At 48.5% G+C, this 14,430-nt stretch overlaps 1 protein-coding gene across 13 annotated transcripts in view; it reads left to right on the top strand.

Moving 5' to 3' along the window:
- EIF4G3 (eukaryotic translation initiation factor 4 gamma 3) overlaps positions 1 to 10,181 on the top strand; it is a 131,332-nt gene extending 121,151 nt beyond the window's left edge. For all 13 annotated transcript variants that reach the window (XM_064497045.1, XM_064497050.1, XM_064497046.1 and 10 more), the window contains 7 exons: positions 307 to 432; positions 1,074 to 1,155; positions 2,963 to 3,061; positions 4,014 to 4,160; positions 5,366 to 5,447; positions 7,024 to 7,170; positions 8,159 to 10,181. In XM_064497045.1, coding sequence (XP_064353115.1) covers positions 307 to 432; positions 1,074 to 1,155; positions 2,963 to 3,061; positions 4,014 to 4,160; positions 5,366 to 5,447; positions 7,024 to 7,170; positions 8,159 to 8,340 — 865 coding nt within the window. In that variant the 3' untranslated portion in view covers positions 8,341 to 10,181. The remainder of the gene's footprint in view (positions 1 to 306; positions 433 to 1,073; positions 1,156 to 2,962; positions 3,062 to 4,013; positions 4,161 to 5,365; positions 5,448 to 7,023; positions 7,171 to 8,158) is intronic.
- The last annotated feature ends 4,249 nt before the right edge of the window (positions 10,182 to 14,430 follow it).

Here is a 14,430-nt window from a genome sequence, read left to right on the forward strand (position 1 = left end):
TTGCTGGGATGGGAGAATTAGTGTCAATAAAGCTTTTCTGGATGGATCTTCTGCAGATGCCAGTTTGATGGGAGGCAATGCCTTTTCACATACTCTCCGTGGTACTGCCTAGAGATAGCAACTCCTGGCAGTTTTGAATCACTGAAAATATTAGATGACAGCAGTATTCTTTGTTATCTTTGGGATGCTGTTGTTCTCTCTTAAAACAAAGGATGTAAAGCAGTGCAGATTTACTTTGCAGAAAAAGAATCTCAAACTGAACTGTATTTAATGCTTGAAATTTTTCCTTTTTTTTTTTTTCTAAAGGTTTTCAGATACCTTGGAGATGGCGGATGATATGGCCATAGATATACCCCATATTTGGTTGTACCTAGCTGAGTTGGTGACCCCCATGTTAAAAGAAGGAGGAATCTCTATGAGAGAACTTATACAGTAAGGAATGTTGTTTTCTTTCAGTGACAGTCAAGCCTGAGCTGTCTGCCTAGCGATGCTCTAGCATTTTCGCGGCGTGGGTCCCGTCAGTAGATAAAACGCAGATGGGATTCGAGGCTCGGCTTGCGAGACTTGCTGCATGTTGCTCAGGGCTTCAGATTTGCACCAGGTGAAAGCAGTGGTGGGAAAGGCGCTCTCTGTTCCGCAGTCACCCTTTTGTTCGGTACGGGGGTAGTGCTTTATCCGTAGATCTGCTCCGGCCCCATTTGTTTCAGCTGAACTGCAAAATACCCCAGTGTTGTAGAGTCATGCAAGAGCACGCTAAGGCTCTGAGAAGCTGTCTTAGATTTGAAGCGAGCAAGGTATCGTGCAGGAGTGTTTATGTCTCTGGGTGTAATAACTGCCATCTGGACATGGCCATAAACACGGGCACAAAACCTCACCCACAAAAATGGAAACTGCTTCCAGGACCAGAGTTTTGGTGTTTTTGTTGTACGTGTAACAGATATTTGGGAATTAAGTAGTTTAATCATTACCCCTTGCCTTGCATTCTGGCTCTGGAGCACTGTTCTATGACAATTGACCGTCTTTGAGGACAATTCAAATTATAAGGAAAAATATCTGTTTTTCTTTCATTCTAGAGAATTTAGCAAACCTTTGCTTCCTGTGGGAAGAGCCGGGGTCTTGCTTGCTGAAATCTTGCACCTTCTATGCAAACAAATGGTAAGTGTCCAGGTATACGGCTCGTAGCTTTGAGCCAGATGCAACAAATACATGTTTATGCATGAAGCCTACACGCTCGCATTTCCCACGTGAAGGTGTTTAGAGATGGGCCAGCCAATCCAGATAACCTAGGAAACCTGCCTCTCCATCCCCAGTTTCAAACCAAGCCTTACGAGGTTCCGGAAAGCTGAGTTAACTTCTTTCTCATCACTTTTCCCTTTTGCAGGTACCTTTGCACCTGGCTTCTTCCAGAAGCTAGAGTGCTGAAATACTGCAAGAGGGACATTCTCAAGGTATTTCTGGGCTGACCAGAAGCAGCACGTACCAGAAGTCTTGCGAGAGCTGTTCTTGCAGACCAGAGAGGTTCTGAGAGTTCGTATAAGCTTCAGATGGCCTCTCAGACTTCTGGGTGCTTATCCAAACTAAACCTGCCTGCTCTAAGATTCACCCGTCACTAGGGGTAGTGACACCTTTCCACCCTGTAACTTGTAGAGCTCTCTTACACGTCTCACAGTTGTGTGTCCAAACAGTTCGGTGGTTTCCCTATAACTCTGTCTCCATTTTTGTCTTGTTTTTTTTCTCAATCCAGTTCAATAGCGCACTTTGGATAGTGTCTATTTCAAGCCCTGTAAAATCCCCTCACTTTCCTGTTTTTAAAGCACGCATTCAAATAAGGTTGGTTGTTCCAGGAGCATTTCAGACTAGCAGTGCGGATAGTGGCTTTTTATTTATTTATTTTAGTCTTATGCTTGTTTGGACAGTTGATTTACATTTTTTCCCCTCTGTTCTCTGAAAGAAAAGCTGCTGTGCTCTGGGGGTTGAAGCATAGGTGTGGGTTTCTGTTTCTGCCACAGCTTTCTAATGCAATCTTGTCTAGACCGATATACTTGGACTTGGGTATTTTGAGTTAGGCATTTCCATCTGGTGTCAGTCACCTAATTCAGATTCTGGTGAATTGCGGCAGGGACTTAGCATAATTACCTCTTAATCTATATATCAAAATTAAAAATATCAGGCTGCTTTTATGTCAGTGCTTAGCTTTGACTGCACAGTGACCTCTGCCTCTTGTGTAGGTGCTATGAGATAAGTGTTTTAGCGAAGCATTTGGGTGAGAATAGCTGGTTGTCACTAGCGTTTTTATTCTTGTCAGAATTGCGTACGTGCTGTTTTAAACGGGATACCAGAAGGTCAGCGTGACATTAGAAGGTGCAAAAGGTTGTACTGTATGTGCTGTAAAGGAGCTTTCCTCAAGGTCTGCAATAAATTCTAGGAATCGAAGAGTGAACTTGGTGTTATGTAGCTGCATTTGAGGCTTGATGTCTGCACAGAAAACAGCCATGTAAATAATGATTTTCTAGTAGATAATTTACCAGTGTCTTAATGTCAAAGCATGAGAGAATGAGTCATGGAGTAAGCTAATGGCAGACTCAGGAGAAGAATCTAAGTCATCTAACTGCCAGCTCTGTGCCACAGCCATGGGATGCTGTGCCTTACTCTGATATACCTGCTTTCCATGGTATTCTCTGGCTGAAGCTGTTGCAAACCCATGTACCACATTATGCCTTGTTTTATTACACGTCACCATGGTGTTTGACCACTTTACAAGATACTTATACCTGTGGCAGGATTGCATATGTGATTTCTCTTGCACGGGATCTCCAGACGTGATCACTTTATTGCTAGGCATCTTGTTTGGTGGCTGAACAGTCCTTTATTTCTCCTGACACAGCTGCACCGTTCCGGCTTGTGTAAGCTCCTGTGGATTTCTGTCGAGTTTTTTAAAATGAGCAAACTGTTTGTATTTTAGAGCCATAAGAAAGTGGGAGCCTTATGGAGGGAGACTGGCCTCAGTTGGAAGGACTACTTACCTGAAGGGGAGGATGTACATACCTTTCTCACGGAACAAGTGAGTTGAGAGCGAGCGTCCGCTTGATGATTTTGGTCTGCTGATTTTCGGTCCCCAGTGCTGTCTGTCTGTCCGCTTCCCTCCCATCCTCACATGTTGTTGGCACAGGACATGGGAAAGAAGCATCTCCATCATCGGGTTGAGATTAGATTATTTCCAGCGCCTCCTTTCTGAAACGCTGGGAGGGCTGAGCTTGTCCTCCATGAGCCAGGCACACGTCTCCCATCAGCTGGCTTCCTCTAACGGATGTATTCCCTGAAAAGGGGGGAACGGAGTCAAGAATGAATTTTGTAGGTAATCGGCAAGCAGAACAGACTACGTGCAGACGGGCTGGAATAAATGATAGCAATTATTTCCTCTTCCCACCTTGTGTTATCATCCCAGAGGGTTTTGCAACAGAGAGGCGCCAGGCTAGCAGGAGACCGATGGAGGGCACCTTGCAGCAGGTGCCGGGGTGCCCAAAATGAGGGTGCTAGAGGCTTTCCTTGGGAGCCTCACGTGAACCAAGGCCCTGTTTTAGTACTTAGGAAGTACTGTGCTGCAGGAAATTAAATGTATTACCAAGACCTGGCGACCGGTGAAGGGACCATAGATCTCTGTCATATTTTGCAGGATTTGGGGCATTAGCTCCAGTTTTATTGAGCGAATGCCAACTCTGATAATTACATTGCAGCTCCCCATAGTTTCAGTTGAGCAACATATTGTGCACACTCCTATTGTGCAGGGCTGGAGTTTTTGGGGGGATGTGACAATGTCTTTGCTGGATAATGTAATTTCTGCATGTTTGTAAGATGCTTTATAATCTTTGGAACAGAAGAAAGTATGTAAATTGTTATAATGATAAGTTATCATTGGAAAGCTGCGGAAAGCAGAACGAACTGTAGCTTGCTGTCTTGATTAAGCACAGGAAAGTGTATTTAACTGATTCTCCTCATCGCTTCTGATGTTGCAGAAGTTGGACTTCACGGAGTCCGACTGTTCCAGTTCCTCAGAAGCACTTTCAGAGAAAGAACTCTCTGCAGAAGAGCTGAACAAGCAGCTAGAAAAACTCATTGTTGAGGACAAGGCAAACGATGAACAAATCTTTGACTGGGTAGAGGTACAAAGACCCTTTTCACTCTCCCTGCACACAGTTTGTTAACCGCTTTTATAAACACATTCTCATCTGAAGGAGCATCTCTGCAGTCTGTCAGGTCTTCCCGTTACTTTCAAAGAATTAAAATCTATATATAATTGCTCAATTATTTCAAATTAACATTTAGAAAAAAAAGTTTTACCAGTATTACCTTACTACTGGGTAACTGCCTATTTAAATACTGTAGACTTTTCACTCTGAAACGCTGCTTCTGGTTACCGGTTACATTATAGACCAAGTATGCTGCTACACTCTTTCTTGCCTAGCGTTCCCTTTCCTAGCGTTTTTATCCCTAGATTTAGGATAAAAGCGTCTCATTGTTTTCTGTGACACGACCTACGCAAATTCCCCCCTGCCCATGCTCTACCATGCTTTAAAAATGTCTCTCGTCTAGACTGACGCTGAGAGCACGTGTACCTTTCCCAGAGTGTTGGACCAGGCAGTGTAAAGGGGGGGAAAAAAAAAAGAAAAAAAATGAAAAAAAAAACCACCAGCAACAAAAACCACTGATCTTTTTTGCCCTCTAACTCCAGCTGCATCCTGCAAGCCAGATTTTGAATCTTGCTTCTGACATGGTACTCAACCTGAATCATTTATATCTCTGCTTGCAGCTAAACCTCACTCAGCTTCGTTTCAGCTATTTCTGTCACTGGAGCAATGTGCTAGAAATGTCCTTTTCCTATTGCTGCGAGGGCAGCAGAGTGCAAGCCGTACTGAAAATCTAGGGACGCCCACAGGCTCTTTTTGTAGGCTTGGACAAGTTACGTAGCCATTCCCTGAATTTCCTCTCTGTACAAAGCAAATTTCCTACCGAGGAGGATTCCGTAAAACGTGCTGAAAAAGTGTAAAACACTTAGAAAACGTAAAAGGCACCGCGAAAGCCGAGCATCATCGTTTCAGTCAGTTTCTCTAGCCGACAAACTAGTTGGTGGGAGTAGTGAAATAGCTTGTCCTGATCACAAGAGAACTGTTGTTGCATGTTGATGTACCTGAGTGGTTTTCAAGAGGGGAATAGGGAAGCTGGATTTTTGCAAAGGGGTGAATTGGTTTCCTACTGCAGCAGCTTTTGCTGAATTTGCACTTCCTGCCAAATTCAGCAGTGGATTTTGGAAACAGTTGCTCTTACGCACTGGAGTGTTTTTAACTGGTCCATTTACTCTTGATTTCAGGCTAATCTAGATGAAAGCCAGATGAGTTCACCTACATTCCTTAGAGCTTTAATGACAGCAGTTTGCAAAGCAGCTATTATAGGTGAGTAACTTGCAATGCAAACACCGAACAAACCAATCAAATGTGCCAGGAATTGTTTTTTCATTTTTTAGGTTTATATCACTTTTTCCTCTCCTCTCGGGCTGCTTTTTAACACACCCCTAAGATTTTTGCACCATATCGAAGTGGTGCCAAAAGCAAGGTGTTCACTCCACCTGCGACAGCCGGGCACTTTGCTGGTGAAGGTGTTCTCCACTCCTGGTTGGCCCCTTCCCCAGAGTGTCCCAGTGACTTTGCCTCAGCAGACATTTCAGACGAGACTGGGCAATGCCGAATTGCTCATTGATTCTTTCCCAGCGAAGGTGGAAATGCGCTAGACGTTATCAAGATAATTAGCATTTCCACTTGGCGTGGCAGCGAGGGCGCGTGGGTGCTCTGCCACCGCAGATTGCCACGTGTGCGTTGGAAGTGTGGGCTGCAGAAGAGGAGAAGCCAGCTTGCATCTCTGGCTTGTTAATAGTTTTTATGTCCCGAGTGAGTGGCATTTTTGGAAAGAGTTTATATGGATTACTTGAATGTACATCGAGCCGTAACGCCCCAGGGGTATGGCAGTCGGCTGCAACTGCAAGGAGAGGGTGGGTTCCTAAAAGAGAAGTGTGAGCAGCAGACCCTCGGGGGGGTTGAATAAAGTGCTGCTAGCCAGTGGAAACATCTGGCCTGTTCACGTCGTTTCCTTTAATTTTACTGTTGGCATCTGGCAAGGCAAAGAAATTGTGCTTGTAAAGCACCCATTTCTGCTCCTAGCTGTAAGAGTCATGCCTGGTGGAGGGATTGGTCTGAGTTTCATCTTGCCACTGCGTGGATGCGAGGGGGAAGACACAACCCAGTTCCTTTCTTCCTAGAAAACAGAATCTTTCGGATGCCACCTAGTGTTAATGGCTAAATGACACAGGAGTTTATGACAAATGCCTAAGGGTTCCCCGATGTGTCTCTGCTGGGGGTGTATCGGTAACATCTTGTTTTACTTTTCTATCTTGCCTCTAATTGAGATTTTTTCTTTGTTTTCTAAAAATCTCTTAGTCGTGTTTTTAGCATGTCCTGCTTAAAAGCTGCTGAATAATTTCTCCATGTTGCTGCTGAAGGAAGTGGACTTCTAACATGTATTTTAATATAGTTCTGATCTCCTATGTCACATGCAGTGTATGATTCTGTTTCTGCTGTAGTGTTTTTAGAAAAAGGTATACTTCTCTCAAAACCTCCTCTGTAGCTGAGACTTTAGCTTAGCCATTGTGTGCGCTTTGGGCACCTGGTTGTCTGTGGGAAAGCAATGATTTGCACTGCAAAGTACGGTGGTAATTCTGCTGCTCGTGTCAGCAGGCTGGCTAGGGACCTGGCAGGGCCACCGGAGATAGCGGTGGAGTTTGGGCAGTAAGAAGAATCAAGACTTGCAGAAGTAGCCATTGATCAGAGATACTCGATTCCTAATTTTTTTCTTATCCTTTTTTCTCTCCGCACTAACCCATATCTGTGATTTCTATTCGAATAAGTAAAGGTGATAAAAGAGCTGCCCCTGCTGCCACCTACCAAAGCTAACCCTGTTTTCTTCTCTTTTCTGCAGCGGACTCTTCTAGCTTCCGTGTGGACACTGCTGTTATCAAACAGAGAGTGCCGATCTTACTCAAGTACCTAGACTCAGACACAGAGAAGGAACTACAAGCACTTTATGCACTACAAGCATCAATAGTAAAACTTGATCAGCCTCCTAGTAAGTGTTTTCTCTGCGCTGGGGATTTGAATCCTGACAGCCTAAGGAAAAGTTGCTTCTGTGAGAGTAAAGTCTAGTGATGAGAGTCGGGAAGGGGATGTGCTTCTCCTGACAGTGAAGGCAATTTTTACATTTATATCTAGAAGATGAGGGAAAACAGCTTGCAGTAGTTTCTGCTCTCAGCTTTTAGAGCAGTCCAGTTCCCCAGATGCTTGGCTGGAGGTGTGCTCTTCTGGTTGCTCCTGTAAGCAGCCATATAGAAGGAACAACAAATCTCTGTGACGCCAAGAGAGGGAAACACAGAAAATTATCTGTCGAGGTTTGCAATACCTAGACATGCGAGAGCACCACTCATTGCAATTGCATTGCAGTGCTGCGCCACAGATGTGTGCGGCCTTGGAGTGAATAAAATAAGTTGGATGATGAGTCTTGTCCCAGAAACGCTGTAGGAAAGCATTGATGGAAAAAGGGTGGAGGGGTTGCCAAAGAAATGGGAATACCCGGGGAGTCTGCAGCACAAAAGGAAGGAGTGCACCAGAACATCCAACTTGGTCATACTTAGCTGTAAATGTTTCTGGTAGTCATTCATTATCCCTCCTGCTGAGCCGCAGAAAACCAAGCGCTGCCCTGAACATCAGCGCTGGAGAGGAGCCAAGCTGTCAGGTCAGGCGGTCTCGTGCGAGGGGGACTGGCCGCTGCGGATGCTGTTTGCTGGCCAATCCCTAGACTGTATGTTGCCACGGCTGCTTTCCCAGCTCTGCCGTTTCTGCGTATCATCAGAAAGCGTCAGAGGGACCTGGCTTCCTTCTCAGCTGTGTCTAACCAGCCAGGAAGCAATAATTTAGTAACAGGCCTTGCTTTTACTTGCGTCTGCATCCCTTGCTTTAAAGGTCATGTCAATCCCCTTATCCGTAACGGTGCGGCTTTGTCCGCCGACTTAAACCGCGCAGTACTTACAGATGTTCTCTCCATTATTCCATTATTGCAGATTTGTTGCGGATGTTTTTTGATTGCCTGTATGATGAGGAGGTAATATCGGAGGATGCCTTCTACAAGTGGGAGAGCAGCAAGGACCCGGCGGAGCAGAATGGGAAAGGAGTAGCGCTAAAATCTGTCACAGCGTTCTTCACGTGGCTACGGGAGGCTGAAGAGGAGTCGGAGGATAATTAAAACTTAAAATACAGAAAAAAAAAAAACAAAAGAAACAATTTAAGTATTTTTTTAAAAAGTTTCACGTCTTCGCCAATCACAGTGCAGCAAGGCCAATTCTCGCGCAGACCCCCCCCTTCCCCCACACATGCACGAGTGGGAGAGGTAAAAATAGATAAACACAAAGGTGATCATGGAGGAAAAAAAGGTACTTGAAAAACAAAGCAAACTTCAAACCTGAGGGCGGGAGCACTAAACCAAAATACATGTATTATTTATAGAAAATATTTTCTGTTTTAATCTTTTTTTTTTCTTTTCTTTTTAAACAAGGACTCATACTTACAAAAACACAAAGCGAAACAAATCTGTTTAGCAAAAAAAAAAAGTTGAAAACTTAATTTATTATTTTAAGGACTGCAAATGCCAGTGTAATTTTTAAATTTGCAGTTTCTGTAAACAAATTGTATAATAGAACAAAAGCAGAGAAATAAATTTCCCTCCCCTTCATACGCACCTCAGTTTTGTTTCAAAGCATGATAAATAGACAAAACTTTCAAGGGGGTAGGGGTAAGCTAGATGAGGAAGAGATCAATTTTTTTTTTAATTGTCATCAGATTTTTCTGCCTGCCTCTCAGCTTGCTTCAGAAATTTAAGAGAAAATAGTAATCAAAACGTACATAACCTTGGAACGGAAGGAAATGCATTTGAGAAAACCGCTGCGGACCAGAGTGCTCCGAAAATAACTCATTCAAAACAGTGCTACCCTGGGGAAAAAAAGTACTAGTGATACTTTCAGAACCTTTAGAGCAACTTTAAGGCTTGTAAATACATAGAACAAATATTTAAAAAAAAAAAAAAAGAGGAAAAAAAGAAATTGACTCAATACTATTTCTTTTCACTTTCAAAATATAAAGAACAAAATAAAGACAAACATTGCAAGTTTAAAAGAAAGTAAAGCGACTTCTCCTTTGACAGCTGCTGAATGTGTGCACCCTCTCTGGGCGGTGCTGGCTTCCTTTCCATTGTGTACATCCAAATTGTGTACATATAGTGTGTGTCTGTATGCGTGTCGACCAAAAAGAGGGGTGAGAGCACTTGTAAAAGGGGGTTGCTGCTTGGGAGACCTTTTCTGCAGAGAGAACTTAACGACGGCGGAGCAGCCGCGGTGCCACGGAGGGTGCCCGGGCGGCCGAGACCTGCTCCCCGCTGCCTTCCCAGCCCCGGTGTCGCGTGGCTCGGAGCAGCGGCGTCGTGCTGGTGCGAGAGCGGTGGCTGCGGCGGCCGCAGCCTTTGGAGCCCGACGACCGACGGACCGACGGCCCTTCGTGGCTCGCCTTGCTGCGCCGGAGGGACCCAAAGACCCGTCGGGGTGGAGAAGCAAGCGACCGGCGCGACGGAGCAAAAGAGGCGACGCTGTGAGCGATTCGATGCTCCTCCCGGCTCTGCCCAGCCCGTGGCCGTGTCCGAAGTCCGAGTGGGCGCTGCGGGAGAGCGCGCAGGCCCTGAGGACCGCGGCCGTGCCCCGAGGGACCGCAGCCCTCCAACCCGAGCTGCTCCCCAGTGCAGTAAGTCTCTCGCGTGTCTCTCTTCAACAACCAAAGACGACCTGCTGGCTCTCACTGTGAAGAAGCATCTGCCATGATACAGTCTGCAGCGTCCGGGAAGCCCCGAGCCGAGCGCGCGAACTGGTCCGCGGAGCACGGCGACCTGCGGAGCGAGGGCCGGGGGCCTGTGCAGCGCGAGCTGCTCCCGCGGCGCTGTCTCTTTCTCTCCAGCTGCTAAATCACTTCTTTTTTTACAAAAAAAAGAAAAACGAGGAAAAAAAAAAGGCTACAACTACATTAAATACTTTCCTAACCTTACTTTTACATGTAAACAATTGCTGTACTTGCATACGGATGTTGTTTGATCACCGAGGGGAGGGGAGGAGGGTGCTGGGTGGTGGCTGGAGGGGGAGACATCCACGGGACACTTTTCCTGTTGCCGTGTTCCCCGCCGCGGAGCCGAGCCGGAGAATCCATGGCCTGAAACACTAGAGCATTGGAGCATTGTTTTTTTTTTTTTTTTAGTAACAATAAAACACTTTTCTCTGATGTTTTGTTAAAAAAAAAAAACTCACCCTTATATATGCATATGTATGTATCTGCTTGCGTGACACCCAGCTCGGCCGCTTCCCTCGCCGTGGGACCCGCCGCCGCGGTGACGGGCGCTCTCTCCGGAAGGAAAGCCGGGACGGGAGCCGCGAGCGCCCGGGCGGAGGGGACCTGCTCCCCGCCGGGAAGGGAGGTTTGTGGATGGTTTCGGTCTGGCCTTACGCGATACCTGAAACCGAAACGAGGGTCGTTGCGGGAGGTTCCTGTGGGAAAGCGTGTCGGAAAGGCAGTGCAGGGCCAGCTCACTGCGCTTCTTCAGGGGAGAAACTTTCTGCAGAAGTTGGGCAGGATTTGTGCATGGGTCCGGGTCTGCCAGACTCGTAGGCTCCAGGCTGCTCCTCAGCAGTTTGGGTTGGCGTTTGCAACCCTTTTATCCTATGCTAAGTGCACACGATGTGTCTTTAAGTCGGTAGTAACAGACGCTGGTGTTTGCTTTGTTCCTGCGTCGCGAAGCACTTTCCCTTCCAAGCCTGTAGACAACTTCATTTTTTGTGATAAACAGGACCTCTGAAAAGTCCCGTTAACTTGCTTGAGCGTCCTGAAAACATTTCAAACCAATTGCAGATGTTGGCATCTTGTTGCCAGGAGGGTGCCTGTGACCGCTCCCGCTACGTTTAGCTCCAGCACGAGTTGTTTTTACCGATGGAGGGACTTTGAGCCGGTGGGATTGTCAGAAGCGTTGGCTGCAGAGCAGAAAAGCCCTTACGGCCGTGCCCCAGCGCTGGTCACTTGTGTTTGAGTCGTTTCACAGATGCAAACGGGTCCAGCTTTGTGGGCACTAAGCTGACCACTGTCCCCCCAAACCTTCTCATGCTCTTGCATCCATCTTGTATTTCTTAAAGCAGAAGCAGTCAGCTTGGACTTCTGCTCTTTGGAAGACGCTGGCCCTGTGCTGCTCCCTGATCCCAGGCCACCTAAGCAAGGACCCGCACGTGGTACGGGCTCGGAGCAGCGGTTTGATGCGGCCTCAGGGCCGTGTGCGAGCTGCATCGGCTGCAGGACGGAGCCTGGGACTCGCAGGCTTGAGGTTGGGGTCCTGCTTCGCTGCCCGTGTCCCAGCCCAGCTCCATGGATGGATCATCTGCAAGGAGCAGTTGCAGGAAAGCTGCGGCGACGTGCAAGTGACCGCAGCAAGTGGCTGCTTCGCCCAGCCAGCTGCCAGAAGCACAACTAAATCCCTGCAGTTATCTGAGGCGACGCACCGGAACGTTTCTTCCCCTCTCCTTGTATTTTCCTAGGGCTCCAGTTGCCACCTGTGGTAGCGATCATGTAACTGTGGCTTGCTGAAATAACTTCGGCTCATTTAAATGCTGCTGCAGGGATGCCCAGACCATGATCTGTGGAAAGCTGTGGTCGTGCGGCACCGGTTTCCCTTCCTCGTTTCCAGCTGCTAAATTGCACTGAAACGGCAACAGAAATAAAAGCAGCTCCCACTCCATTCAGTGCTTTCCAAAGAGGAATTTGTCCAAGCCTGCAGTTGGTGTCCCAGCTGCGGGGATGTTTGTGCTGTGACTGCAGATTGGGAAGGAGAGCAGGGTCTCGGGGAAGGCGATCTGCACGTTAAGGAAGCTCGGAAATCTGTACCGCTGGGTGAGCGTGCAGAATGGTGAACCCTCGCCTTGGCACGCGTCTTGAGGCTTGGCGCACCGCTCCGTCGTCCCGTTCCAGCCCTCCACGAGGGTTAACAGCAGATGTTGTGGGGAAGCGGCGTTTTACCGAGCTCGCGGGCTGCAGAGCGTTACCTAGCACCGCGTGGAGCTCCGGTAGAAGCGTTTTATCGCAGCGCCGCGGAGAAGAGCGCGAAGGCAGCTGAAAAGACCATCGCAGCTGATGCAGGTATTACCATCCGGCCCAGGAGGGAAAACTGGTAGTTAGTGTTGCTGAATAAGCGATTCTGAAATAACGCCCAGCGAGAAGGCTCTGTCCTGCCATTAAAGATGGCCCTAAGTGAATAATCCATCAGCCTGGGACACCTCCCGTTTGCTTGCATGTGACCTAAATGTGCTGAGGAACAGCGTAGCTCCTCAAACCCGCTGCCCTGGGGAGGGAACGGGTGTTTGGCCTCGTGTGCGCTCTGCATGGCTGCGGCGCCCCAGCTCCGTTGATTTATGGCGATGGCACAGCTCACGGCTGTGTTCGCCCACCAGCCAGCCCTGCTTTGGGTGGCCAGGGCGGAAATAATTTTCCGCCCTTTCAGTGATCTGCCGCAAAAGCAAACCGTAATGGCGGGCCAGCAGAGCCCGTGGCGGCTCTTGGACTTTCACAGACCTCCTCTGCAAAACAGGGCCGTCGAGTGTTTTACCATCCTCTCCTCCAGGGATACTAATGCTGTTTTTCCTGGGTCCTGGGTTGAGCCAATGTTTGTTTTGACCCACTGTTGAGTATTTGCATGTTCGCACGATGCTTTAGCTCTGCCCTGGAAGCGACTGGAGGGAAGAAGCCAGCACTGCCCTCCTTGCGAGCCGTGCAGCGGTGCTGCTCCCTCAGGAGCCTGGGCCATGGCTGCGCGTCTCGAAGAAAAGCCGATTGACCGAATTTCCCATGGAGAGACAAGCTAGCGCTGCACAGCTGCCTGCACGCCTCAAGCAAGAGCCGTTGCCAAAAATGCTTTAAATTCCCGTTCGGCCCAAAGGTCTCCTGCCTTCACAGCCAGGCTCGCTGGCACGGCTCCGCTCTGCTGCGGCTGCAGCGTCGGCAAGGAAGCAGCGCGGGGGCCAGCGTGCAGCCGGGCCGCATGTGCCTGCTGCGGACCGCGGGGACGTGCTGAGCACACACGGCAGCCAGAAATGAGCTTTTGCGGCTGGTAAAGCGTGCCAGTGAGGAGGCATTACTGACAGCACGTTATCACCTGTGCGGCCGCGGCGTGCTTTGTGCTGCGGCCTGCTGCTAGCCAATTTTAACCTGAAATAGCGTTTGGCTGGGAGAGCGAAGGAATTTAATAAAGCACAAGCGTTCCCGCTGGCGGATACGAGCCGTGGGGACACAGCTGGGGAAGAGGTGTGTTCTCCCGGTGGGAAACTCAGAGCCGGTAGACTCTGACCCCTGCTCGGCATAGAGAAGCTGTCGTTTTCACTCGCCTGCTTTGTGTAAAATAAGTCACGGCTCTAACGCCAAAAGCGTCATCCCTTCCAGAAAAATCACAGCCCCCGGCCTCCCGGTGATGAGAGCAGCTGCCTCCTCACCAAGGCCATAAGGACCCGTTTTGGATTTGAGCAGCTCTCGAAAAGCAGCAGCCTGCGGAGGAGCTTCGAAGTAGGCTTCCTTCCCGTCAGAGGCGCGAAGCGGTCACTCGTGGGGCGCAATCCCGGCCACGTCACGTCAGGAGACACCTGCCTGTTTCTGGTGGCCTGGGAGGAAGCCCGGGTGACAACCCTTGTACCATACATAGGGTCAACCTTGCTCCAGAAGGAGTTAAAACTTAAGTCTATTTAAGCCTATTTTTATTCACCTGCTGGGAACTAATATACAATTGGGTTGGTGGGTTTGAAAACGCACAGACTAACAGAAAGCCCCTTTCCGATGTTTTGGAAAGAGACGCTAACCAGAGCCTTAATGGGTAACAGACAGGCAGCATCAGAGGAGCAGCCGGGAGACAGGACACAGCGGCAAGCAGAACAGTCCATGGGAAAAGTACCAAGAAAATTTACCGGGAGGCCGTTCGAATAAGGAGAGCAAAGACGATGCACGGGAGGCCCCAGGGCGGCAGGGACCGTGCACCTCTACGCAGTGCAGGATTCCTCGTGGCTGTCCCGCTGGATCTACGCGGCCGCGTCGCGGGCCACCCAAGATGGACAAGCAGCAGCAGCAGTCTCTGAAGGTTTAGGGATGAAAGAGGGAGGCGACATGGAGAAACTCCCCCCACAAGCCTGCTTGTGATTAGACCCCGGAGGAAATGGAAAAAGGCTCGAGTTCTCCCGGAGCCGTGCACCAAGAAGTTTCTAATTTTTTTAAAAGGCTT

Source organism: Dromaius novaehollandiae, chromosome 24 (genome assembly GCF_036370855.1).
Source record: "Dromaius novaehollandiae isolate bDroNov1 chromosome 24, bDroNov1.hap1, whole genome shotgun sequence".
Classification (NCBI taxonomy): domain Eukaryota; kingdom Metazoa; phylum Chordata; class Aves; order Casuariiformes; family Dromaiidae; genus Dromaius; species Dromaius novaehollandiae.